The sequence below is a fragment of the Podarcis pityusensis genome, assembly GCF_964106645.2.
Source record: "Podarcis pityusensis genome assembly, chromosome: 2".
NCBI lineage: Eukaryota > Metazoa > Chordata > Lepidosauria > Squamata > Lacertidae > Podarcis > Podarcis pityusensis.
Genome location: NC_138029.1, coordinates 64,125,978 through 64,153,203, shown reverse-complemented (window position 1 = coordinate 64,153,203; position 27,226 = coordinate 64,125,978). Strand labels below are relative to the sequence as shown.

The 27,226-nt window shown below is 41.4% G+C and overlaps 2 protein-coding genes across 3 annotated transcripts; both read left to right on the top strand.

Annotated features, from left to right (window-relative positions):
- Positions 1-184: 184 nt before the first annotated feature.
- On the top strand, positions 185-16,991 carry DCTN4 (dynactin subunit 4). 2 transcript variants are annotated; one of them, XM_080996208.1, is made up of 14 exons: positions 185-396; positions 4,339-4,409; positions 5,172-5,350; positions 6,464-6,507; positions 7,329-7,436; positions 8,101-8,121; positions 9,761-9,834; positions 11,476-11,588; positions 11,713-11,822; positions 11,975-12,048; positions 12,602-12,656; positions 13,318-13,425; positions 13,906-14,003; positions 14,699-16,991. In XM_080996208.1, exons 1-14 carry the CDS (start codon positions 262-264, stop codon positions 14,910-14,912), a joined length of 1,404 nt encoding a protein of 467 aa, XP_080852334.1. In that variant the 5' UTR covers positions 185-261; the 3' UTR covers positions 14,913-16,991. The 2 variants fall into 2 exon arrangements, with proteins under 2 accessions (XP_080852334.1, XP_080852335.1); XM_080996209.1 differs by lacking the exon at positions 8,101-8,121 and having other exon boundaries at positions 186-396.
- A 2,844-nt stretch (positions 16,992-19,835) lies between these two features.
- RBM22 (RNA binding motif protein 22) lies at positions 19,836-26,901 on the top strand. Its single transcript, XM_080991513.1, has 11 exons — positions 19,836-19,945; positions 20,668-20,721; positions 21,913-21,942; positions 22,383-22,515; positions 23,025-23,125; positions 23,241-23,413; positions 23,542-23,742; positions 23,919-24,083; positions 24,478-24,566; positions 25,244-25,378; positions 25,921-26,901. Exons 1-11 carry the CDS (start codon positions 19,892-19,894, stop codon positions 26,049-26,051), a joined length of 1,266 nt encoding a protein of 421 aa, XP_080847639.1. The 5' UTR covers positions 19,836-19,891; the 3' UTR covers positions 26,052-26,901.
- Positions 26,902-27,226: the final 325 nt, after the last annotated feature.

Below are 27,226 nucleotides of genomic sequence, written 5' to 3'. Positions count from 1 at the left end.
AAATTTAAAATTTAGAATCAGATAGAATAAATATAATATTTTATATAAAAATAATATATAAAAATTATCAATCTATGTATTTTTCTGTTTTAACCATCCATTTACAGTACGGTATTTCATCTCCCCACCAGGCGGAGATAAGAGAGCGTCACCCGGAAGTGACCGGCCACGTGGATCTCTTCCGGGTCACGTGACGGAAGTCGGGGCGGCTGGGTGCGGCGAGCGGCTGGAGAGGTTGGGGCTGGTCCCCGTCTTTCCAAAATGGCTTCGCTGCTGCAGTCCGAGCGCGTTTCGTACCTAGTGCGAGGCGAGAAGGAGATCCGCATGCCGCTCTCGCAGCTCTATTTCTGCCGCTACTGCAGTGAGCTGCGCTCCCTCGAGTGCGTCTCTCATGAGGTAAACCGGGCGGGGGCCGGAGAACCGGGGGGGGGGGGCGCCACATCCAACGCCTCGAGAGCCCGTTGATTGGCCCGTCCAGCCGCCACTCGCTGCTTCCCTTCATTCTGTTGGTTAGGGGAGATGGATGGATTAGAGGGAGGAGGGTCCATATCATTCTTTGATTTATATATGATGTGTGGAGGTAGCGTCGCCCTCTCCCTCATCTCTACCGCAGGATGCCAGTTCTGGCATCACTGGAGTTGTGTTGTTAATTATAGTCCTCCGTAGCCTCTCAGTTGCTTCCTGGGGTGGTGTGAGCCTGCCGGTTGCTCTGTTCTGCCAGAGCTGAGTTTTGCACAGGATAGTTAAGTCACAACAACCTCTATCGCATTCTGTAAGCAGTAGGCGGCTGTTACTCTGTGTGGGGGGTGGTAATTAGCTACACCTTCATTCCCTTTTTGCTTCCTAAACTGTATATTCAGCACATTAAAATAAATCTCTTCCAGTCTTCTTATTTGTTCTTTTAGCAGCCTGTGTGGTGCTTGAGTTTTGTGCCCCATCCCTCCATTTCTGTAGCATATTGTGTCCTCTGCAAGTCACAGAAGTCAATACGGATAAAATGCAGCACTCTTACCAACTGATTTATTAATAATAATAATAATAATTTATTTCTACCCTGCCCATCTGGCTGGGTTTCCCCAGCCACTCCGGGCGGCTTTCAACAGAACATCAAAAACAGAATAGAACTTCAAACATTAAAAATTTCCCTAAACAGGGCTGCCTTCAGATGTCTTCTAAAAGTCAGATAGTTGTTTATTTCCTCAACTTCTGATGGGAGGGCGTTCCACAGGGCGGGTGCCACCACCGAGAAGGCCCTCTGCCTAGTTCCCTGTAACCTCACATCTTGCAGTGAGGGAACTGCCAGAAGGCCCTTGGACCTAGACCTCAGTGTCTGGGCTGAAAGATGGATGTGGAGAAACCAGTTTCTTTCTCTTCTGATTAGCCAAGTCATTTTCTGATTACCCAGTCCTATCACAACCTCTAATTGAATGTCTTAAAAATTCTGTCTTCTTTCCCCCAGTTTATTTGGATGTAGAGGGTGGTATTCAGCTAAGTTTTACTCATAGTAGACTGGTTGAAATTAATGAACATAACTGAGATGGGTCCACTAATTTACTCTGGGTGAAACTTGGTTGAGTACCACCCAGGGAGTTTTCTTGTTACACAGAATGGTCATTTATAGCTTAGTTGAATTCTTTTCACTCTTAAATCTTTTTTGCCCTTTTAATCTGTAGAGAATGGAGACAGCCAGTTCATAGTGTGCCAACCTGAGTGCAGCTTCTACCTTGGCCATAAGATTACTAAATAGGCCTGGACACATGTTTTACTTTGTTAGAACATCAAAATAAGTAAAGTAGCTGTAAAACTTTTAAAAAGCCATGCTGCTTTGTGACTTTGGCTTAACAAATGTCTAAAGATTAGAGCCTGCTTCTGCACCTAATTTTGGCATAGTTGGGGGCTGAAGTTGCAACTCTGTTCACAAGTCACACCTGCCTGCCCACACCTTGGTCCAGTGTTCTTTTCATGATAACTTTGACTTGTGTAAAGAACACCTGTATTATTTCACAATCTTTCAGTGTAAACCCCTCCCCCCACTGCAATAACATTTTAGATGAGTGTTAGTAAGCCTTATCTCTTCTATTCAAGTTTATAAACTAGATGCCAATGTGATAGGTTGGGAATTCATTTGTAAAGCCTAGGTAAGTGGTGGAGCACATGCTGTACCTATAGAAGGACCCAAGTTCAGTCCCTGGCATCTCCAGTTAAAAGGATTCGGTGGCAAGTGATGGGGAAGACTTCTCCTGTTAGAGAAACACTGTTGGTCACAATAGAGCATACAGGCTTAGATATACAGATATCCTTACTTTTCTGTATTCCTGTGTTTATGTAAAAGATGGAGAAAGACAGTGGCAGGTAATTCGCATATCACTGTTTTTCACCAGTTCTGTATAGCTAAGAAGAATGAGAACAGCATTAGCATTGTTGATATGCATCAAACGCTGTGACTAGAACAGCCAAAAACCTGCTTTGTCCTGTCATCAGAAAAGGTTACCAAACAAATCTCTTCATTGTGTTGAAATGAATGTGAGATTCCCATACATCAAGTCAGTATGTGCTCTCAGAAGAAAGTGAAGACATTTCAGGCCAAATAATCCAAAGGGTTTTATTCCAGTTTTATGGGTTTTATTCCAGTTCTGATTCATGAAAGAATCCTTGGAATTGTTCTTTGACAAGGTTGCTGAATTTTCTCTGCTAGAAGTCCAAAGGTTCCTTTACTGAACTATAAATCTCAGAATAGTTTAGGAAGAGGTAATAACTATTAAATTAGTTTTTTAATTTGTATATGCAGATACATTGTATCCCCTGTATTGATACCCAGTTGATTCAGAGCTGAGTTGGTTTCTTTGTCCTCATTCACACCTAGACATTTCTTCATTTTCATCTATTCTTTAGCTAAAAAATTAATTCATTGCTAAATTATGATAAATGATTTCATTTGGGATAATGGAAGCATTCCTCTTTATTATAGGTCTGTGGATGTTGCAAGATACAGGATTCTATATTGAGAATTTTTTGTTTGAATAAAACATTGGATACATGGCTTGAATTTGATGACCTTTTAAAAATATATATAAATGGAACTGATGTTCCGAAAAACTAACATAATTTTATTAACAGTTCCTGATCTGAATATTTGCTCCTGTGCAGAAATCCTAATTTACGCTGGATTTAACTAAGATTATTAAAACTGAAATGTGTATTTTTGAATGCCTTGCAATGCAATTCTATACATGTCTACTCATATGTAAGACCTATTTAATAAGTGGGTATTGAATTCTGATATGCCTTGTTCTGGTGTATGAACCCTGAGTAAGCAAGGGTCAAGATGCATGCAATGCATAAACAAAGCAGAAAAGCTGAAAGACAGGCTCAGGAGGGTGAAGTAGTCTGTGTATTTGACTGTCCCCAGTAATTGTCCACTCAAAATCAGTCTAGTAAAGCTGTTTTATTCTTAAGGGTTATGGAAAAAATTAAGCACTCCCCTTCTTTGCTGGTTCTTTTAAAGGTGGGGTTTTATTACATGCATTTGTTTGTAATGTGCCCCTTTGCTTATAAATGATCTTTAAAATATACAATGTCTCAAGAAGTAGCATTATGTTATTCTGGAAGGACCGAAGGTTCAGACAAGTTGGAAATAAAGTACTTTAGTGTGAACAGGAAATTATTTGCTCAGTTATTTCCACCAGTGTTGAGAATAATATAGATGATGATATCTGTGAGAGTGGCAGTGTGGAAGGTTGTTAGCATATAGTTCAGCAACATACTGTTAAATTCCATCTGAATAGTAAGACAGTTATCATACTTGGCTTAGTTCCTGGGCATTAGAAAACTGAATAACTTTGCCAGAACAGTTTGTCTGTTGTTTGAAGATTTTTTTTTGTGTTTAGGTCAAGAAATTCCCCAGACATCTCAGTTTTAAGATGATGATACTTTTCAGTGTTTTGGGGGGTTGACAACATTTCACATTCCTTATAAAGGAATCTTTGTATTCATTATAACTACTCTGTAAGTAAAGAGTTATAAGGCTGTGTACTTATGCATGACTTCCTCCAAAGAATCCTGGAAACTGTAGCTTTCCCCACTCACAGAGCTACAATGCCCAGCATCCTTAACAGACTCCACTTTAAAATTGAGGTGGAGTGGCTTGCCTAAGCCATCTGATGAATTCATGACAAAGGTAAGAATCAGACTGGGGACTTAATGTCTCATAACTTGAACTACCTACTATGCTGTGCAGCCCTAAAATAAATCAAAGTTGTGGGGGTTTTTTGTATTGGAAAAGGATCTGGTGAAGGATAATGGTACAAAATGAAAAACGCCTTTTTGTATTTTTTTAAGGTGGATTCTCACTATTGTCCCAGTTGCCTGGAAAATATGCCATCAGCTGAAGCCAAGCTAAAGAAGAATAGGTAAGACTACATGCTACTTCTGTGATTCTCACCTTACTCAATACTTTTCTCATGCTTTAGGATAGTCTCCCTTCTATCAGTGTATATTTGTCCACAGCACCTTAGTAAGAATCTGAAACAATTTTGAAAATGCTCTAAGTGAGGATTTTATTTACAATGTGATCTCATTGTGATGAGGAAAGTGCTTTTGTGTATTTGACTTAGCAGTGCAGACTATAAACAGAGTGCTAACTACTGACAGTACTGGAGAAATAGTGTTGCAATAATTTACACTTGAGCACGAGCCTGTTTCTTTTTCACACTCTCAATGTGTTTTTTTGTGAAATCACAAGAAAAGCACACTGTGGAATTGCTGGTGAACTCCCATGCTGCAAGAAGGCTTTCAGAATGAATTTACATCTGTCCTACATTGACATCTGTGCTTTTGTGAATTTCTGTGAAATACATGCAGAGTGGATCAGAGCACTTGTGGAATTTTGAATGTTTACTGTGACCAGATTTGAAACTTTGCCTACAGCATGTTTTGTGCCCTTTCACAAAGGGTGATGGAAGTGGAATGAAATGGCTTACTTTGTTTTGGTTGACTGATTCTGTTAAGTCCTTTCTTTCATAGTAACACCTTTGGAAAGAATTTGGTTTTTTAAAACTTGTCAGAGGCAATTTCTGAGTTATAAAACAGAAAATCAGGAGCCTTGAACAGCAGGTATAATCCCTGGTGTGCAAACTTGAGTCAAACTTCCATGCTGGTCTCTCTCTGTTCAGGTGTGCTAACTGTTTTGACTGTCCTTGCTGTATGCACACTCTCTCTACCCGAGCAACAAGCATCCCTGCTCCGCTGCCTGATGACCCAGCCAAGACCACAATGAAGAAGGCTTATTACCTGGCCTGTGGCTTTTGCCGCTGGACTTCCAGAGATGTTGGCATGGCAGATAAATCAGTTGGTGAGTGGCATTGGTTTTCAGATGAATATTGCAAGTGTTGTTAGAAAACTTTTTCATGACATGTTTTGCAATCAGCCTTAATTAGAATGTGGAGTGTTGTTTTTGTAATTCAATACTAAGAGCTGGGAAGATAAGTAGGGCTGTGTGAAGAGCTTATAGAGGTTAGCTTCCATTGGTGAATGGTGTTATTATTATGCTACCAAAATAGTCAGAATTGAGCTCTGAGGATGCGTGCCTATGTCCTTGGAGTACTGTTCGCTCACAGGTTGCATAATATAAACTAAGCAAAAAAAAAGCGGGTTGTATCCCACAAAGTTGTCCTGTTAACACAAGAACTTCTGCCTATACCAGTGGTGGCCAAACTTTGCCTTCCAGCTGTTTTGGGACTACAATTCCCATCATCCCTGGCCACTTGTCCTGTTAGCTAGGTATGATGGGAGTTGTAGTCCAAAAACAGCTGAAGGGCCAAGTTTGACCACCACTGGCCTATGCAATGGGACTTCTTCATGGGCTTTCAGTATAAATATAAGTGGAAATTTCATGTGCTGTAAAATTTTTCATGCTGTAGGATTATTTACCATGTATATATGGTAGAAGGGAGGGTGCATTATTCTCCCCCACCCTGGAAATATCTTCTGCACCCCTAGCTATGTTTCTACTGTGTTTTACCTAGCTGAATTCTAAAACCCAGAATAGTCTGGGTAGGAGAATAATCCTCAAGGAAAGGGAGCATTTGTAGGTGAAAATATGTGGGTGTCAGATGGGTTCAACATCTCTCTCGCCTGTCAGTAATTTCCTACAGATATTTCTCTGTGCCCCTGCATTCATGTTGACCTTCAGACGCAAGTATAGAAAACACATCTTTGCTGGTATATTATGCAGTTCTGCCATTTTCAGCTTGTGATGCAGAAGAACTTTAAGCTTTTGGTATCTGATACGTTGATACTAATAATACCAGATTTAATGAACCGTGGTCTGGGTTAGATGAGAGGAGGAGAGAAGCAGGCAGTAATTTTGGATATGTTTCATTTTCTCTGTCCAGAGCATGTATGATCTCTCTCTCCCTCCCCCCACACCCACCATCCTTTAAAAAATTGCTTTGTTGTGTTGCAGCCAGTGGAGGTTGGCAGGAGCCAGAAAATCCTCATACTCAGAAGGTACGTAAAAGGAATTGCTTTTTCTTTCATAGAGTAGCCTGAAAAAGAAGAGCCTTTGTGTTGGGTCTGCTCTTGTCTATCTCTTAACTCACAGAAGAGAATCAACATTTAATTAAACTTGAAAGAATGAGTCCTGCATGGTTGAGGCTAGACTGCATCTTTCCCCAATTGATTTAGCACTGTAGCATCAAACGGGGGCTGGGGATGACATTATGTTGAGCAAAACATACCAAGTAGTCCAAGCCGTTTTCCACAACATGCATTCTTTGAGAAGTGGCCCATCTACATTGACCTCATTAGCTGCTGGAATGCAGTTTAAACTAGCAGTCATCAGGAATTAGCACAGACCTTGTGTCATGCAGAGGTCAGCATCTTTCCCCAGCTCCAATATACTACACTGATTTGAACCTTCTCATACAGATGCACTGCCACTAACATGAATTACTCTGTTCAGAGTAGTTATCTGAGAACGAGAGCTCTATTTCCTGCTGGCCTTCTTATCTGTCTGGCCCTACCTTTGAGATGTAGGGCGTAGCTCATCTCCACCTAAGAGTAAGATATGATGTAATGCAAGCTTCTTTTTCCGTTTCTCTGAGGAAAGAGCAGTGGGTAAAATTGTTAGGATGTGCATGACACTGCTAGCTAACTGGGTCAGTTAACTGATGTCAGGAGTTGGGCAAGATGCTGCTGCAGCTCAACTAAGGAAAAAACAAAAAGGGACACCCCCCAAAAGTATTTCCACCATTTTGTTTAACCTTTACTTTGGCAGGAACAGCTTTTCTTCGAGTTCACATCTTAAACTGACATTCCTTTCTAATCAGATTAACAAACTGGTCGAGTATTATCAACAGCTGGCTCAGAAGGAGAAGATGGAGAGGGATCGTAAAAAGTTGGTTCGACGCAGACCCTACATGCCCCTTGCTTTTTCGGTGAGCTAGGACAACAGTACAGAATTCTGGAACTCTTGGGCAAAATCAGAAGACAGTTTTTTAAACTTCAAAGGCATAAATGTTGTTTTTAGTTGAGACTTGTAAAAAAGAAGCAAGCAAACAAAACAAACAAAAATCTTCAGAGTTTATTGGAACCGTGTCAGATCAATAATCTTCCAAGAACAAGTTCCAAGCATCTGTGTATAGAAAGATTTCAGAATGTTTTGCGGTTTATTAAAGGATATTGTCCACTACTGAAATGTAGACACCTGTCATTTGAAATCCCTCAAGTAACTCAGGATTGTATTAAGAAGAGCAAGAATTAGTCTGAGCTGGAAATCAGCTAGGCCGAGATGCTGCTGCTTTCAGTTTTATTATACTGACTGATCAGTCACTAAATATTTGCTTGCCTAGCTCATAGTCAGCACAAACTTGCTATGTGCTAGAAATCATAAGATGTGACAATATTTCATTTCAGTTTTCAGCTGTGCAGCCTGTGTCATTTGAAAGGCTTACTTTTTGCTTAGCTGAATATTTTTGCATATGCTTCCTACCTCTTGGATACCCGTATAACCTGCTTGCTCTGTGCATTTGCTTTTGTCTTTATTGCTGCTTTTTTCTTGTCTCCGTTGCTACCTGCTGCTAATTTGGGGGCTCTCCGCAGCAACACACTATACATGTAGTGGTAAGTCCCTTCAGTTTCTGATAGTGTTAAAACCTTTGAAACCACTTGCGTTCTACTGGTATGTCAATATTTAGTGTACTCAGCCTTCTGGTCTTGGATCTGCTTGTAGTACTACAGTTGAAGTCCAGTTTGCATACAGTTAATGAGCTGAGCTTTCCAAGCAAGGTTGGTAGACCTATTGCTATGGACTCTGAGTACATTTTCATTGTCCGTATAAAGAATGATGTTTGCCGGTTCAAGTCCCTGCTAACAGAGTGAGCTGGTTCATACATGCTAAGCCTCAGTTTATCTTAAACCATGGTTTAATTGTGAACATGTCTTCCCTTATACTGCAAAAGTCCCTTTGCAGCTTCTCCCCCAACGCAAACCATATTTTGATTTGCTGTGATGTCTCAACTAGGAACATGCACAAGCAGCAAGCTAGAAATCAACTATTCTCTGACTTAGATGTAATATCATAGGTCATACAGGTAGAAAGAAGTACAGTCGAACCTCCGTTTATGTAACCCTCTGGTTACGTAAACTTCAGGATGCGCGTGTGGCAAACCTGGAAGTATTTTACCAGGTTTCGCCATGCACGCATGCGCAGAAGCGGTCCTGAGGTTGCAGAAACCTCAGGATCTGACTGGACCTCTGGAACGGATCCCGTCTGCAACCGGAGGTACCACCATACACCATTTTTTCTCCAAGTGCATGTTCCTTCTTCCTAAAATGACATGCACCATCACCATACAAAATGACACAGGATGTAACAGGACTGCTTCCTGGGAAATTTTCAGTTGAAATCCCCATCCCACGACCCCTACAGCCAATGATCTCCAGAGTAGCAGAGTAGCATTGGCCAAATCTTTGTTTCTCTGTTTTCCTGTATGTTGATTGGAAATCCAGTGACCTGAATTGCAGGGTGGTTATAGCATAACACTGAATCCAAAGAACCTTGAGTGGATGGAAACAGGTGTGCAAATAAATATTTGTGCAAGTCTTCTCTGTTGGGTAGGTTCTTGGTGCAGTGCTCTAGTACAAGAGTAGCCAACTCGGTGCCTCCAGATGTGATTGGACTTACAGCCCCAGCCAGCATGACTAGGAAAGTTCAGCTGTATATTCACCATGCTGTTTCTTTACGGTTGATACTGTTATATATATTTGTTACTAGTTGAATTGTAGCAACTTGTCAGTGAATACCTTGTCTGATGGTAGTTAATCTGAGCTGTAGAGTGTCATACCATTATCACAACTATTTCTTTCTGTCCAATGGTGTCTTAACTGTAGTCAAATATATTTTTGTCACAAAATTATACCCAGTATAATTGTCAGAAAATTATACCCAGACAGCTACATTAGCTGTCAAGTGGAGTATACATTGGAGCATCACATGAAAATAGGTCAGGGTAGGAGGTTTTGAAAAAATAGGGTTGTTTCAGTGGCATGCTGCGTCCCTCTTCCAGCATTTGATCAATTATTTTATTTTATTAACCAAGCTACTAAAAATTCATTTGAACAGAAAGAGAAAACCATATGCATTGCCTTTGTGTGTGCGTTTGTGTGCATACTTGATTCCTTATGCCCCTCAAGCTGTCAGAAACCACGTGAACTTGTTTTAATCAACAGACCTAACTTTCCTTGCATACTTCTTTCCTAGGACAAGTATGGCCTTGGAACCAGGCTCCAGCGTCAGAGGCCCGGGGCCCCTATCAGTGCCCTCACAGGACTTTCGTGAGTGCTAGGCCTTTTTATATGTATGACAAAAGGTGAAATGATGTAATTTCACAAGCTTGCCAACTGCTGCTCATCTAGGGTGCAAATAAATTGCCTGCAGACTGCCAAGAGTGATCCAGAGTCTCCCTCTGCAGCTTATATTCAGGAGGAGTCTGTCCCCCCCTTTTTTTAAAAAAGAAGAAGTGGTCCATTGCTCAGTTTGGAGTGTGCTTTGGCACTGATGTGTATTTCACAGTTGTGCCTAAACCTTCTGCTTTGTTTTACACAACAGTGTGACTGCTACCAGTCTCTTCCCTTAAGTTTTGCGCCTGAGATTGATTATCTGTGTTAGTGCAGTACACAGCTAGTGTACGGTGGGCGTCATCTTTTCTTGCAAACCCAGAAGCATTTGCTCATTTTATCTCTTTGCTGTTGACCTTCTCTTCAGAGGAAACAAACTCAGGTGCTTTTTGCATATCCACACCATACATTTGGTGCATATTTAAAAAACATGGCTTCCCCCAAAGAATCCTGGGAGCTGTAGTTCGTTAAAGGTGCTGGGAATTATATCTACAGTATGTCAAGATTCCTTGGGGCACAGTAATGTGCATTGGATGTGCCTGAAATGTATGGTGTGGCTCTCTTTCAGGTTCCCTGTGCATGATTTCTTGGAAGTAAGCCCCTGTGTGCTTAGCGAGTCTGAACTCTGCACAGTTTGCCTTGGGATTTCAGCAATGCAGTTCTGTGTAGCTTGATAAAAGCCATTTTGTGAGGGAAAGGTTGAAAGCAGGGGGTGAGGGGAACTATGCTTAATCCTTTTCTATGTCAACCATTTCCCATTCTAAATTGTTCACTGAACAGCTCACCCCTGCTGTGGGTTGGTTTTCTTTCTTTTTTTCTATGTATGTAGGGTTTTTTGTTTTTTTGCTGATTCCACCTTCCCTCTTCAGCTCTTTGTTGCCAGGAGGTTGGGAGATCCAAAATATTATAAGAGGTGGCATGGAGGGCTGTATGTTTTTGTAAACTGCTTAGAAGTTCTCTTACAAGCAAGCACTATATAAATGTTATTAACAAAAGAAAAATAAGAGAGAGGAGGAATTTGTGGAAATTGCCTCCCTTCCTCTTCTGTCAGCAGAAGCCTTCTCTGGATCAAGGAGCCTCCATAAATGGGACAACACTAAATGCAATGTGCTTTTTTGTCCCTTTCTGTATTTTTCCTTGTTGTTAATCCTCTAATCCCTAGAACAGCTGTTCTTAAGAAGTTTTTTTAAAGGGTGTGGCATTTAAGGATTGCAAAACTAGTGAAAATTAAGGCTAGTGAATGTCGATAACTTTTTCTTTATAATATTTACATGCCGATCTCATTTATGGTATTATCTTAAAGATGGGAAAATTTCAAGAAATGGTTTTGAAAAGCACATCAATTTTCACCTTCACCTGGCTGAGCAAGTTCTCTCTCCCACTCATTCTCTGTAGCCTTGTGTCATTGTTCTAGGTGTTGTAAGGAGGTCTGAATGTCAATCAGCAACTTGCTTACAGTTGCTCTGCGAAAGTTTTAATTTAGCCAGTAATTGTAATATTATTGAGGTTTTACTGTGCTCAGTTACTTCTAAGGAACTTTCTGATTATCCTAAGCAGCTGCTTTCTTTTTTGCCTCAGGCTGAAAGATGGAGAGGACCAGAAGGAGATAAAAATTGAACCTGCTCAGGCTGTGGAGGAAGTGGAGCCTTTGCCTGAGGACTATTACACACGACCAATCAATCTGACAGAAGGTAGTAGCTCTTAGCATATCTCTTGTGCTCTCCTGCCCCAGCTTAATATGTTCAGGTGGTGGTCACTCTTTCGTATTGCTCAAAACTGTTTTTTGTTTGTTTGTTTACTTTGTACTGTGAACAGTGACAACCCTACGACAGCGCCTCCTCCAGCCAGACTTCCAGCCAATCTGTGCTTCTCAACTTTACCCACGTCATAAGCATCTGCTGATCAAACGCTCCCTTCGGTGCCGGGTATGTAGATTTTGCTGAAAAATATGTTAGTTTCTACTTCTACTGCTTTTGGTGTTTCTTTTTTTAAAAAATTGTCTCAGTGGTAGCATTTGTAGTTGTAGGTTGTTGTCTGCTGTTTGGCCACACATTTTGTTAATGTTTGTTTCCCCTAGAAATGTGAACACAATTTGAGTAAACCAGAGTTCAACCCTACATCCATCAAATTCAAAATTCAGCTGGTAGCTGTGTAAGTATTTTGGATATGGGTGGAAGCAACAATCTATAACACTTACGGTTGGGTCTGTATTCTCTCCTGAGTTGTTCCACTTCAGACTATAGGTGAGAGCTCCTAAAACAGAAATCACAACACATAGCAAACTGGGATATCAGAGAACAGGGACCTAGTCTAGCCTTCCTTCTGACACACTAGTGACTTGTCTTCTACATGCAGGTACATAATAGTCTATGTACAGAGGGCTACTTGGTTTACAAACTCCAGTTTTGAAATGTCATTTAAACCAACCTCTTTAATTAAGTCTGGCCCCATGTTCTCATTTAGTCTCAGTTAAAACTTTGGAAGTTGTAGCTAATGTAGTACAGTTCCCTTTTAAAAAAATTAAACCATGTTGTGTTTGTAGTCATCTACTTTTTCCACTTTTTAAAACATCACCATGTTAAGAACCCATTCTGGGTTGAAAGGTAGGAAGCCAGATATCTAAAAGTGAAAGTGCAGTCAGAAGTCTAGAGATGTTGGGTTCATACTTGAATTTGCTATTTACTTTCTTTTATTTGTATTGTAGCAACTATATCCCAGAAGTGAGAATCATGTCTATTCCAAATCTGCGCTATATGAAGGTTTGTTCTTATGTATTTTGAACAGTCTTTCTAGAGGTGGGATTTTAAATTAGGGATGGGGACCAGTGGCCCTCCAGAGTTGTTGGGCTGCAACTCCCATCGTTTATGACAATTGGCTATGATGGTTGGGCCTCCTGGGAGCTGGAAGTTTTAAAGGTTGCATGTGAGTCAGTGTTAAACCAACTTTTTATTTATTTTATATAGCTTTTCATATTGAGTGCGTTATTTTTTATAACCTTGGCTCAATTTAAGACACCACACCAAATCATGGTTTGAGCAAGCTGTAGTTTCAGAAGAGCCGCAATTGATGTTTATTTGATTGGATGAATGAACTGGGGAGATCTTTAATCAACTAAAAGTCTCCCCCCTCCCGAATAATTGGATGACATTTAAAAAAACACCATCTTGAAGCACAACTCCGTTTCATGTATATAGGAGGAAATGCCTTTTGCAGTATAATGCTTGCTATGACAAATATAAACACTAACTAAATCACTAACTGAATGACTGGAAGACTAGCTTTTTTTTAAATGTGAGAAATTTGTGAATTTTAGAGGCATCAGTGAAAGGCAGAAACGTGTTTTTTGCAACAGCATAAAAACAGGGTGAAAGATTATTGCTGAGAGTGATCGTTTCCTTTGTGTGTCTGTCATTTGCACAGGAGAGTCAAGTTCTTCTAACTCTCACCAATCCAGTGGAAAATCTCACTCATGTGACACTGAAAGAGTGTGAGGAAGGTGATCCTGATGACACCAGTAGTACTGCTAAGGTACTGCAGCTTCTTCCTAGCATAGATTCTAGGCCATACTTTGATGCTGTGCTGGAAGCTACACTGACTGTATGCTCCTATAAATAGTCATCTGTCATTGAAGACTTAGTGTGGATTTATATGTAGCTATGCAAAAAGAGACTTCCACATGGTATTGGTACCCATGTGGGTGCCATAAGCACTAAGGGGTTTGCCATATTAGGTGGGGTTTGTTTGTTTGTTTGTTTGTTTTAAAAAGTGTATGTTTGCTCCTCTGCCTCTTTTTGAGAGGAAGGATGGGATATAAATATATAATAAATGATGATAGTAACATGCACTGAAGATGTATTGGGTATTTTCATTCCAGTGTTGTATCTTGCAGTTGGCCACAGGCAATCTCTCCCGCTCCATCACTTACCGTATATATACTACAGGGAAAGCAGGGTGAATGTTGGTTGGCTACTTGTTGCAAAACATATTTTCTACATAACTCTTTTTCAGGTGGTGGTTCCTTCCAAAGAGCTACTCCTGGCTGGCAAAGATGCAGCAGCAGAATATGACGAGCTGGCAGAGCCTCAAGATTTTCAAGATGATCCTGAGTAAGCTTTTCCATATGTTACAGACCTGTGTATCAATTTGTCATCCATGATTCATTGGCAGTTGATGGTGTTGGCTTCCGTCAGGTTGGCAACTGATAGCACAGTATTCATTTTCCTCTGCTGTGTAGTTTGGAATTTAGAAAGTAGTTGATAGAAGAACATCCCACCCCCAATATAATACTAGAACTTGGGGTGATCTGTCAAATTGATTGGCAGGGAATTCAGGGCAGTCAAAAGGAAGTGCTTCATGTAAAACAATTAGAGCCTTCCTTTAGAGCCCTTTAAAAGGAAATCTGTCAGGTTCATGGAGGAGGGATATATCAATGCTGGCATGCCTCTGAATGCTAGTTGCTAGGAAGGCAATATGTGTCAATTCTAGTTTCTAGGCTTGAAAGAGGGCTCTTGACTTCATGTCTTGCTTGTGGGATTCTTGGAGGTATTTGGCTGGCTGTTTGAAGCAAGATACTGGATTTTGTGGACATTTGGCTTGATTCAGAAGGGCTTCTCTTACTTTTTGAAAATTCAAATTCAGGCATACCCATGAACTCATCTTTTAGCACTGGGCAAGTCCATGTATTTGGTTAGTTCTGTCTAGCTATTCTAGTTGGCTTAAGCAACTAATAAACTTTCTTAGTGACATAGCTCACAGGGAAGTGCTGTGGAATTATATTAAAACCTCTCTTCTTCCTTTGCAGCGTCATAGCCTTCCGGAAGGCTAACAAAGTTGGGATATTCATCAAGGTCACTCCACAGAAAGAAGAGGGAGAAGTTACTGTGAGCTTTAAGATGAAACATGAATTCAAAAACCTTGCCGCTCCTATCCGGCCCACGGAGGAAAGTGATCAGAGTTGTGAGGTCATCTGGCTCAATCACCACGTGGAGCTCAGCCTGGGCCCTGTGCTTCCATGAAACTCGTCTGGAACTGGAACCTAAACGATGGCCACACACTACATTGTGTCACTGTTCTATAGAAGAATGCATCCTGACAAAATGCTGAAGGCACTGTTTCACAGAGGCTCCCATCAGATATGAGCTCGCACACCACAAATTTCAGCCAAAAGATGCAGAGGTCGGATTAGAAGAGAAGAGCCACACTCTTGGATGACTCTCCTCTCTGCAACACCTATGAATTGATGGTCGTCGTCCCCCCATCCCCCCCCCCCCCCCCACGCTTGGTCAGCTTTGTAGCAGAAAGCTTGGTGTGCACATTCTGTGGTCATCTTGTATTGCTCCTTGATAAAACGGCATGGAATTTCCCAGCAAACGACCTTACTTGGCGCTCTCTGCATCGGTTTTGCAAAGCTAGTATTACATAATGCCAACATCTCTCTCCCTTGTGGTAGGTTCTGTTCACAGTAAAAATTATTCCAAGGCTGCAGTAGCACCATCTATAGTGAAACAGCAAGCAGCGGCAGCAGTATAATGTTCTCTTGCTTCCACCTTCAATTGGATGTGCCATCTGTTTCAAATAGCACTTGTTGGCCTTTTACTCATGTACCAGAAGTTGATATTTCATAAGATGTTATCTTGTCCTGCATACTTTGTTAAGGAAAGGCTCTTAAGAAAAAAAGGCATTTGAATGCTCCTCCCAATATTCTGCAGGTTTTTGTGGGGAGGAGGGCGGGTCTTCTGCCACTCTTACATTGAAAGATGCAGGTGTAAAAATGGAACAGGTTCTAGGGTAGTTCATAAATGAAAATGCTGCTGTACTGCACTTATTGTAGCAGGGGTGCCATTGTGGGGAATCATTTGTGTGTTTTTTGTTAAATTATTTATTTAGGAATAGGTTTATGACCAAAGATAGCTGAGAATTTTGATACGTGAGATCACTTTCGGTATGCTTTGAAGTTTAAAATCTCTTGGAAAAAGTAGCTACAAGCGCCCACCGTGCATCCTTGCACACAATGTACTTAATATTTGATTCCCATACCATTATAAGAAAAAGTGAATGGCTTTCACAAGGCTTTGTTAGTAGCAAATTGAAGAAATAAATGGTTGTAAACTCTAATTCCCAGAGCTTGGCTCTAACCTTCCACCCATACTCAAAAATTCAGCATTGCAGTGTTGCATACACACAGAGACAGAAAATGCAGAGATATGTTCCAACACAAACTTCTTGGCTAATATTTTTTGTTAGATTACTAAGAAAAATGCATATGGTGGAACTCGGCTGCTTTTTCTTCTTATAATTCTCAGACTACGTAACAGATGTAGGTGTGCTTTGAATGGGGCTCTGCTGTTGTAGCCTGGGAGTAATGGGGGCATGTGCAGATCACGTGATTGAATACTGTTGTCAGCAGGTGTGCGTTACAATATGAGAGCTTATTTTGTAGCCTCAGAAGGAAAGAGGAATGCTTATTTCCATCTTGGATTAAAGTAAATGGACTCAAGGCTGTGGGAAAACTGTTTTCTTGTAGATTGCAAGTTGTTCAGAGGTGTGTCTTTTAAAAGTCTTCATTTGTTTGGCAGCATTTGGATGAAGGTAGCACCCTATCCAGTTTGTGCAATGGATGTAAAGAAAAAGAGAAGCTTGATGTTCACAAGACCTGCGTAGACTATACACAATATAAAGCATGAGTTTAATAAGTCTAACCAGTGTTTATTCTTAAATGTGTAGTGTTTAGTGTCTGCTGATCTCAGTTTTTAAAATAACTCAAACTAACCCCTGATTTAATTCTGTCAAGATAATTCTTGGCTGAATAATATTTGGGAACTTCATTTTCGAGAGCTGTTGCTGTGCTGAAGTGATACACACCCGAAGCTTCTTTGCAAAACATATAGGAAAGTTGGGGCATACATTGGAAGCTTTTTCCTTTTAATCTTTTAGGACTCTGTTCTGTATTACACACTTCTGCAGAAACATCTCACTGAATCCTCACTAGAGGGCACTGGAGACACACTGCCTTTATCAATATTAATAAAATGACTGTGTTGCCTTATTGTTTTACTTAATGTAGTGAACTTGAAATAAAGAAGCAGACAAAGCCATTTCTTTATTGTGTACTTTTTCTGATAGCACCAATCCTTAGGGTGTAATGTAGAGGACAGTATCTGCCACTGTCATTTTCTTGCTATGCAAGCATAATGGTGTTGGACTGGATTTAGGAGTGCAGTGATTTTAAGTGTACCTACTATGCCCTTATATATGGGCAAAACACAAGCTGCGAAAGCTTGGCATGAGGAATGCTGTGGGAGCACTTGATACAGTAGCACTGATGGACCTTAACAGGTGTCGGCCTCATCAGTGCCTGCTTGAGAGACCATTGAGAGCCACACATAAGCTGCTATTGGCTCCTAACGAAGACAGGTGTGTGTGTGTGTGTGTGTGTGTGTGTGTGTGAGAACAGCTGATACAGCCAACTGCCGCCATAGGGTGAGGTAGATCATATTAAGCTCCTGGAATTGCACTTGAGCTACAGCCAATTTTGGCTCAAGAGAAATGAAAGGAATATTGGAAGGAGACATGGGATAAAAATGGTTTAATGTTTTAATTGCTGACTACGGGGAATCCAGTCAGTCTGTGTCCCACTTCATACAAGGTAAAGGCTCATTTACACATTCCTTACTACTGTGAATTATCACTCGGCTTCGTCTGCTCAAGTTCTTCCCCATGAGAATGAGTATGTCTTAAATGCCTTTATCACTCTTGTCTGTCCAATTTTGTAGTACATTAGCATCTTGGGCATACAAGCACTCAAATGTGCTTAGACATTAATAATTAACATTTATATTGTGCATTTCCAATACCTTATTTTGCTTATTCCAATTGCTTATTTCAGTTATCCTTACATGATTGCTGTAAGACACTTGGGTTAAGGATAAGAGATTACGTAATGCTTCCTAGTGAATTTGTGACTGAAGTAATATTTGAACTAGGAATGGTACAGCTCCTAGCTGCTGGCAGTGAGTTATCACTTGCTACTGACATTACTTGTTGCTGGTTAGATTGCTATAAGACTGCCCCTTTTACAGCCAATGGTTGCTGCCATGTAATGTTTAAATTGGCCCCATACTGCAAGTACCTGTGCTTAAATTGCCACCTATCGTAATTTTTTAAAAATTGCTATACAAAGAGCCAACTGGAATCTTTGTTATTCTCAGACTAAAATTAATTGGGCATCACTCCTAGAAATTATAACCTATAGTTCCCATTTTAGGAAAAACATCTTTGCTTGTAGACTCATAGAATGTCTTATGTTATGAGATGATCCCTGGTATGAGATACAAATTCCTCCATCTGAAAACAATGCAAGAGCCACCTAGATTAGGCCAGTGGCCCTTCTAGTCCAGCACCTTGCTCTCAAAATGCCTGGGGAAAGCCTGCAGGCAGAATATGAGAACAACACTGCCCATCTGCAGGTACGATTTCATAGTGGCTCCAATACTGAGCAGTTGGGATGCCTCTAGGTTCCATCTTGTTCCCCTGTGCTATTTAACACCTACATAAAACTGTTGGGAGGACTCATCCGGAGGTTTGAGCTAAACACTCATCAGTGTTATAGATTCCTGGGAGCTAGGGTTAAAGCACTGATTATGCAGGCTAACCTTGTTTTTCGGACCAGGGCACCACCTTGGTAGGAGATAAGCTGTTAAGAGCTGGCTGATGATGGCCAGTCATCAACCTATCAATAGGGTGAAGCCTGTGTGAGAAAGGAGGAGGGGGGATCTCATCCAACTGTGTGTGCCAGTGGGCAGAGAAAGAAAACGTTTAGGGTTTTAGCCTGGATGATGTAGACCAGGCATATCCAACAGGTAGATCATGATCTATCTGTAGATCACTGGACATCTGTTGTAGATCACTTTATAGATCAATGGCTCCCCCCAAAGAAGCTCAACAACTTTTGCGCCACTAAAAAAAAGCTCAACAACTTTGACCTGAACCCCGCAAAGGGGGTAGATCACTGCCAGTTTATAACTCTGTGAGTAGATCACAGTCTCTTGGGAGTTGGCCACCCCTGATGTAGACAGAAGGAAAGGTTTGAAAAGAAGGTGAGAAGGGAGGGCAGATCTCTCGGTGGGCTGGCTGGAACAAGCTGGAAAAGGCAGACGGATGGCTGTTTGGCTGCCTTTGAATCCAATGCTCTTGAGATGTGAATGCTGGAGATCCCTCCACTGTATATACGTGTAAACGGAACACTTAATCATAAAGACACCACAGTCCCTGCTGTCCCTCATGCCAAAGGAAAAAAATCCCCGGACAAGTGCCAAGACCTCTGGAATCTTGCACTGCTCAGTGTTTGGGGTGACCTGTAATAGGATGCAGACGACTGGTCTGGAGGGTAGGATTTGAACCCATGGCTACAAGAAAGGAGATTCCGACTAAACAGGAAAAACCTCCTGACAGAGCAGAGGTTGGATGGCCATGTGCCATGGATTATTTAGTTGAGATTCCTGCATTGCAGAGGGTTGGATTAGATAACTCTTGGGGTCCCTTCCAACTCTATGATTCTATGACACAGCTCTACCTCTCACGTCTCGCCTTCTACCCACTGGCCTGTGGGGGGCTGTGAACTGAGCACTTTCCCACTAGGCACTTCCTACTAAACACCACGGAGGGGGGTAGGACTAGATGACCCTCGTGGTCCCTTCCAACTCCACGATTTTATCATTCTATGGCTTCCAGACAGGCTGCAATCCTGTGAGAACAGGACACCTGTGACCTCTCAGTACAGCTGAGCGCTCTGGACACCGGCCATGCTGCCTTGGGTTGATGGGAGCAAGAGGTCTACCCCCCCCAAAAAGCCCCCTCCCCCGGTCTGTAGGGCCGCCGGTTCCCCGTTGCAGAGGTAGCGCTGCCACTCTACCCGTCTCTATCTCTATGGCGAGGTGAGGAGCGCTTCCGGCGTGCCGACAGTCTACTTCCGGGCGCCCCTGTTCGGCGTGCCAAGATGGCGACGTCTCTGGGATCCAACACGTATAATCGGCAGAACTGGGAGGATGCGGTAAATACCCCCCGGGGCTGGGTGGTTCCCTCGGGTGCCGGGGCGGGAAGGAGAGGGGTGCGGGGGTGAGCTACTCGGGGCTCTTCAGTCTCCCGCGGGCGAGGGATCCGCTGCCGCCCGCCCGCCCGCCCAGTGAGGCGGCTGGGTTCCTGCTTCTTGCCGAGTCCTGGGAGTCGGCAGCGAGAAGCCTCGTGCTAACCACGATTTCCCACCTTGTAAAAGAGACGTTTTTGGGGAGAATCTAGCTTAGCGAAGCTAGTGAGGTGTTAACTGTTGCTGCGCAACAGTGCAGCAGTGGGCGTGTGGGCTGTTCGCCTAATATGCCGAAGTGCAGTTAGGAGGATGTATTTAACTGCATGCTTTAAACGTGAGAACTCATTGCTGTGCTTTCTCTCACGGGCTGAAAAAACCAGGAGATTTGAGTTGCACTCATTTGTTCTCCTCTTGCCGTTTTTTGCTATTGTGACACAGCACTTAAAAATAAAGCTGATACTGTACACATAAGTAGCACCCAGCCCCAGAAGTGCCCGTGACACTGAATGCTTTACATCAGATCCATTTACTGATATTAGGAATGTCTGAGTTGTTCGTTCTCACATTCAATTTGAAACGTCCTGTTTATAGACATCCTGTTTATTGACATGTTTATAGACATTCTGTTTATGAATTCAGGGTTGGTGAAATGTGCTTGCAGTGAAATTATTTTCTTTTCTTCTGTGTAGGATTTCCCCATTTTGTGCCAGACATGTCTTGGAGAAAACCCCTATATTCGAATGGTATGTGTTTATTGTGGGCTATTACTAAAGATCAGCAGAATGAAACAAAGATAAGAGGATATTAACTTGCAGGGAACTTCCAATTCTGACTTCATTGTTATAAAGTATGTACTCTTTATGTGATGGATTTTGCTTCTAAGAAAATATGTTTTAGATTAAGGTATTGAACTTGTGAATAGGGACGCGGGTGGCACTGTGGTCTAAACCACTGAGCCTAGGGCTTGCCGATCGGGAGGTCAGCGGTTCGAATCACCACAACAGGGTGAGCTCCCGTTGCTCGGTCCCAGCTCCTGCCAACCTAGCAGTTCGAAAGCACATCAAAGTGCAAGTAGATAAACAGGTACCACTCCGGCGGGAAGGTAAATGGTCTTTCCGTGTGCTGCTCTGGTTCACCAGAAGCGGCTTAATCATGCTGGCAACATGACCCGGAAGTTGTTCCAGCTCCCTCGGCCAGTAAAGTGAGATGAGCGCCGCAAACCCAGAGTTGTCCGCGACTGGACCTAATGGTCAGGGGTCCCTATTGTTCTTGTGTATTCACTTGCAAGAATAAGCAATGTATTGTATTATAGTTTCCTTGGTAGAAGGTTATGCTAAATATATTGAGATGAATATCTTAGTAGGTATTTAGATCACTTGTTTGTCTGTGATTGGAAATTAAGCATTTATAAATCCTTTTAAAATCAGTTTGACTGATCATAGTGATGTGCCTCAATTTGTGTTTGCAGGCTCTCCATAAGAATCATTTTTCTCTGAAGTTATTCTTTACTAATGCTCAAATTTACACTCTGGTGTACATGCACAGCTGTTATGTAACCAGCCATTCCCACAAAGATTTAATGTAAGAAACATTTCCCTTTTGCGTATAAAAAACGACTACTTCCATTGAATCCCTGGCAGGCAGTATCCTTTATGCTTGGAAGGGAGATCAAGATAACATTTCTTGTAGAAATATGATTTTCAGTCTCTTTAGAAAGAGATGTGAGGTCAGAGGTTTTTGCATATTCTTATCAGAGAAAGTGTGAATTCTCTTCTGTTCCCTAGGACAGTCTGAGCAGATAAAGTAACATTCAGTACAGTTAACATATATTGTGGAGATAATTTGTAGGAGTTGACAAGGTAAACTGGATTTCAAAAGGCATATAATCTTGGGATACAGTTATTTTTTATAACATGTATTTTCCTTTATTTTAGACCAAAGAGAAATATGGAAAAGAATGCAAGGTATGTTTGTCATTCAAAAGAGAGTATGTTACAGTGACATAATTTTAAAGGGTGGTTGTATTACTGGTAGAAATATTTCCTGACAATTTAGTGTCACAGCAATAAAGGATAAGCATTAAATCTTACTCATGCAGTTTAGTTTAGTTTAGTTTAGTTCAATTCACTTCAATGGTGTCAATAGAACATGTATACAACAGTGTTGCCAGATCTACACAGCAAAACGTATCATTCATTTCCACAATGGAATAATGGAGAACAGCAAAGATAGCATTGCCTAAAAAGGACTAAACACACTGCAATCAGTTCCCATCCTCATTGAGTCTTCCAGTAATTACTTCCCTTGTTTTGAGTTTATGTAGTGTTGACAACTGAAAGTGCACTAGTCATGTGTTCTTCTATAGTTAGATAGGCTGCTACATGTTAATGCAATCTTGTCTCAGATCTGTGCTAGGCCATTCACAGTATTTCGTTGGTGCCCGGGTGTACGGATGCGCTTTAAGAAGACAGAAGTGTGCCAAACATGCAGCAAGCTGAAAAATGTTTGTCAGACCTGCCTTCTTGACCTGGAGTATGGTGTGTAGCTATCATTTTACTATACTGTGCAAATACAAAATTAACATATTGTTGCCGAGTATAGAATGTTGTTGTTGTTAAAATTTTATATCCTGTTCTTCATCTCAAAGGATCCTGGAATGCTGAGTGATACAAAATTTAAACATCTAAAATCAATTTCAGTACAAAAACAGATTGTATATGGATTCCCCTTCCACATTTGGGCCTGCATGGCACATACTAGTGCTATTCCCTCTGCTTGGAGAGTCTGAATTTAGCATCAGCTTTCCAACGCTAGGCAGTCATTGCTGACATTTTTTAATAGTGGAGATGAAGTTGAAATTGTCTCTTGCAGTATGTGCTCAGCCTGCTTCTCTTAAGGGAAATAACTGGACAGAGGTCCATGGTTTTAGTCCATGATCTACTTTCAAATGCTCTCAAACTATTTGCTTAAATACTTTGCTTATAACGTTTGTGGTCATTATTGTTTTGCTTTTATATTAATTTTCTGTTTCCCCATTATATATTAGGTTTGCCTATTCAGGTTCGAGATGCTGGACTCTCGCTTAAAGATGATATGCCCAAGTCGGATGTTAACAAAGAGTATTACACCCAAAATATGGAAAGAGAGGTGAAGTAATGTTTCTTGTGTAATTGGTGGTGTTAAAGTAAATGAACCAGATCACTAAGACATGTGTTTTCCACCTGGTTTTATTGTGTACATCCCTGTTTCTCTGCTTTTGTAGATCATGAACTCTGATGGCACCCGACCTGTTGGTGCTTTAGGAAAGGCAACATCCACCAGTGACATGTTGCTGAAACTGGCTCGGACCACACCTTACTATAAACGCAACCGTCCACATATCTGTTCATTCTGGGTGAAAGGAGAGTGTAAAAGAGGAGAAGAATGTCCCTACAGGTATAATTATGGTGAAAAAGTAAACTTTATCAAGAAAGCAGATGTCTGAGTAATTAAAAGGTTAGACGAGACAGGTGAAATTGGCACTTAACAACAAATGTCATGAAATATTGCTCTTGAATCCTTAGACATGAGAAACCTACAGATCCAGATGATCCGCTTGCAGATCAGAATATCAAAGATCGTTACTATGGAATTAATGATCCTGTGGCTGACAAGCTTCTCAAACGAGCTTCCACAATGCCTCGTTTGGACCCACCTGATGACAAGACAATTACAACGCTGTATGTAGGTGGCCTGGGTGACACCATCACTGAGACTGACCTTAGGTAAGTGCATTTTTGGATCTACTTCAGATGGTATGGCTTGGCAGTGTTGGTTGCATGTCTTTTGGTATGTCTGCACAATAAGCTTTGAGGTTGTGGAGTATATTGGATTTGAAGCATCTTAGACTTCAGGAATGTGAAAAAGGGCATTTCTTTATTGGAATATGTTTCCTCCTCAGGAATCACTTCTATCAGTTTGGTGAGATCCGGACAATAACTGTTGTGCAGAGGCAACAGTGTGCATTTATCCAGTTTGCTACCCGACAAGCTGCAGAAGTGGCAGCAGAGAAGTCCTTCAACAAGCTCATTGTCAATGGTCGCAGGCTTAATGTGAAATGGGGCAGGTGAGTGATAAGAAAATCAAGTGATGGCAACATGTATTTTTCTTTCAGAGATTCTTCCTTGACAGAGTTTCTGCAGTTAGCTGAGAGCACCATCTTGCTTATTCTCCAAGCTGAACTCGTGCAGCTTCTCATAGAGCTATGACCATCCTAAGAAAGCCACCCAGTTCTCTTCCTATCTATACAGTATTAGGGAGCATTACCAAATATATTTTGCAAATTGGTTGAAATACACAGTTATTAAAGTATGGCACTGGCTGTGCTTTTTCTAAAAAATATATATAAAAATGTAAATTTGTTTTTGTTAATATATGCTTACAGTTTTTAAAATCTGGAAGTCCAGCATCCACCCAGCTTAATACTTGACCACAGTTCAAATGCTTTGATTTGGTTTCAGGTCTCAAGCAGCCCGAGGAAAAGAAAAGGAAAGAGAAGGAATCACAGAATCTGGTCTAAAATTGGAGCCAGTGCCGGGATTACCTGGAGGTAAGGAAAGTGCTCCTTGTTCAGAAACATGGGTTTTCTGACATTCTAGACAAGGTGAATTGCAGAAAAATTGCTTTTCTTGTTCTGTTTATTTGGAAAACAGAGGCGCAATAAACATTTTTATTCTGAGAGGTTAAGAAGGTCTCATTTGAAGTTGGCATAGCTAGAGACTGGCTGAATTAGTACTAGAGAAGGAAACAGTGCTTACGAGAGAGTCTGTGAATAAGTTTATCAGAAGGGAGGGAGGTAAAAGGTAAAGGTAAAGGTAAAGGACCCCTGGACAGAAGGGAGTTAAGTTATACTTTAAGGCAGAAATAAGGAACCTGTGGTCTTCCAAATGTTGTTGGGCTCTAGCGCCCATCAGCCCCAGCCAGCACAGCCAATGGGGCAAGGATGATGGGAGTTGTAGTCCAAGAACATCTAGTGCCTTGCAGAATTCTCCCTCCTGCTTTAAAAGTTGGGTGGTTGAGCTCATTTGAAACCTAATAATATAGGCCTTGGCAAGATGAGGCATTTGATTTAGAGTCAGGTGACTTTGATAGGGAAAGAAATTCCTTTACTGAACCTATACAAACGATAATAGACATTGAGAAAATGGACAGCAGTAGTGCTCCATGGACTTGGGTTGCTCTCGTCTGCTGAAAAAGGTTGACATCAAGGCTTTTGTGTCCCCACAGCTCTTCCTCCCCCTCCTGCAGCAGAAGAGGAGGCAGCCTCTGCAAACTACTTCAACCTACCTCCCAGTGGCCCTCCAGCTGTGGTGAACATTGCCCTGCCACCCCCGCCTGGCATTGCTCCACCCCCACCCCCAGGTATTTTTCCTTTGTTTTCTGGGGAAATATGCAGCAGAATGTCTTGTCTTTGCATCTATGGAGCTACTTTCTATTGCTTAGTTAATCTCTAGGACAGGCATAGGCAAACTCAGCCCTCCAAAACATATTTTATTGGTATTCGCTTAAAGAGAAGGCTAGTTGAGTGTGTTTGCTTCTTTAATCATCCCGCTCAACTTTATCATGGCATTTAGCAGCAGAGAAGCGATTGCTTGTGAAGCAACATTGTGGGAAATGTAATTGTGGGGTCAGACTATTTTTCATTGGAAGATTTGCAGCCCAGTCTTGTGCTTGATTGCTAGGAAACAGCCATGTGGCTTACCCAAGCAAGATGGATTAAAAAATGATAACTTGCTTTAAAAAATAAATAAAAAAGAAAGAAATTGTGTTAAAGACAACAAAATCAAAGTATCTGACATTAATTAAAGGAGTATGTCAGGTGCCGGTCACAAATTCAGAGAATTTTCTCTTACCTATAAAAGCTTTGATCAAGTGTCAAAGATTGTCTGTCCTCTTTTCCGCAGGTTTTGGGCCACACATGTTTCATGCGATGGGTCCTCCACCTCCTTTCATGAGAGCTCCGGGTCCTATCCATTATCCTTCTCAAGATCCACAGAGAATGGGTGCCCATGCCGGGAAGCACAACAGCCCCTAACATCGCAAGATCATTCTCATTGTTTATTTTCTTCTTCTTCTTTGTTTTTTTATGGAACTTTACGTTGGTAGCATACCACATTCAGTTACAATGTGCAGGAAACAAAATATCTCTCCTTCATAGTCACACGGCCCTGGTTCAATCCAGCTGTGTTACACAAACAAAAAACCAGATCACTTGTATAACCAAAGAACTTGATACAAGTATTTTGAGGAAACAGTGGCTTCTTTTTTTTTAATGACCTAGAGGAATTTTAATTCTAGTAGAACTACAAATCCCATCAGCATTTTCAATTTTGGATACTTTCAAATAAACTAGTCTTTGGCAACAAAACGAGACACCCTCCTTTAAGACAGTTTGGTAATCCCCAGTGGAAACTACCCAACATTGTTCAGAATGGCCTGGAAAGCCCTTCAGTAGTAATCTGTTTGAATGTCAAATTACTGTGTTGCCGTTAAAACTAGATTCAAGTTTCTCTTGGCGCTGAGCTGGAATGGAAAGATACAGGGAGGTCATAGACTATAATGAGGGGCATACGGATGCTGTGCCACTTTCTATTCAACGCTGTTTCTCATCATTCATGATTCTGTCTGTGATGCATGCTACCAAAATGTTGGGGCGGCAGCATTGCATGCTTGTTAAACCTCTGTTAAAGGGGTTGGTGACTCTGAGTTGTGACTTACGTGGCCTTCATGTCCATTTGCTACTGAAACTAGTCTGGTTTATTTCCTAACGCAACACTTAATTACTGATGGCTCTTTTAGATATGTGTTTTCGGTATTTACCCTGTACCATCTGTTTTTCTGCATCAAGTCTGTCATGTGTCCTAGTAAAGAGAATCATATTTTTACCTACGCCCAAGTCTTATTACCTTGTGTGCATTTTTTTTTCTAAAAAAAGAAAATACAGCACTTTGCAGGTTCACTCAGTGATATCTGGAATTTGCTTCCAGAGGCAGTTGTGTAAAAGAAATTGATTTGGCATTGCTTACTGTTTGCCCCATTTACTAAAAAGATGGAATATAAAAGTAACTGATGAACATTTGCACAAAGGCATTTTGATTTTTTAGGCCCCCACACTGGTGTGAAACTGCAGGTGGTATGCTATTTATCAAAAGTGCCCAAGTCCTTATTGAAGCAATTAGAAGGCTTTAACAAATTCTAAAATGACATCAG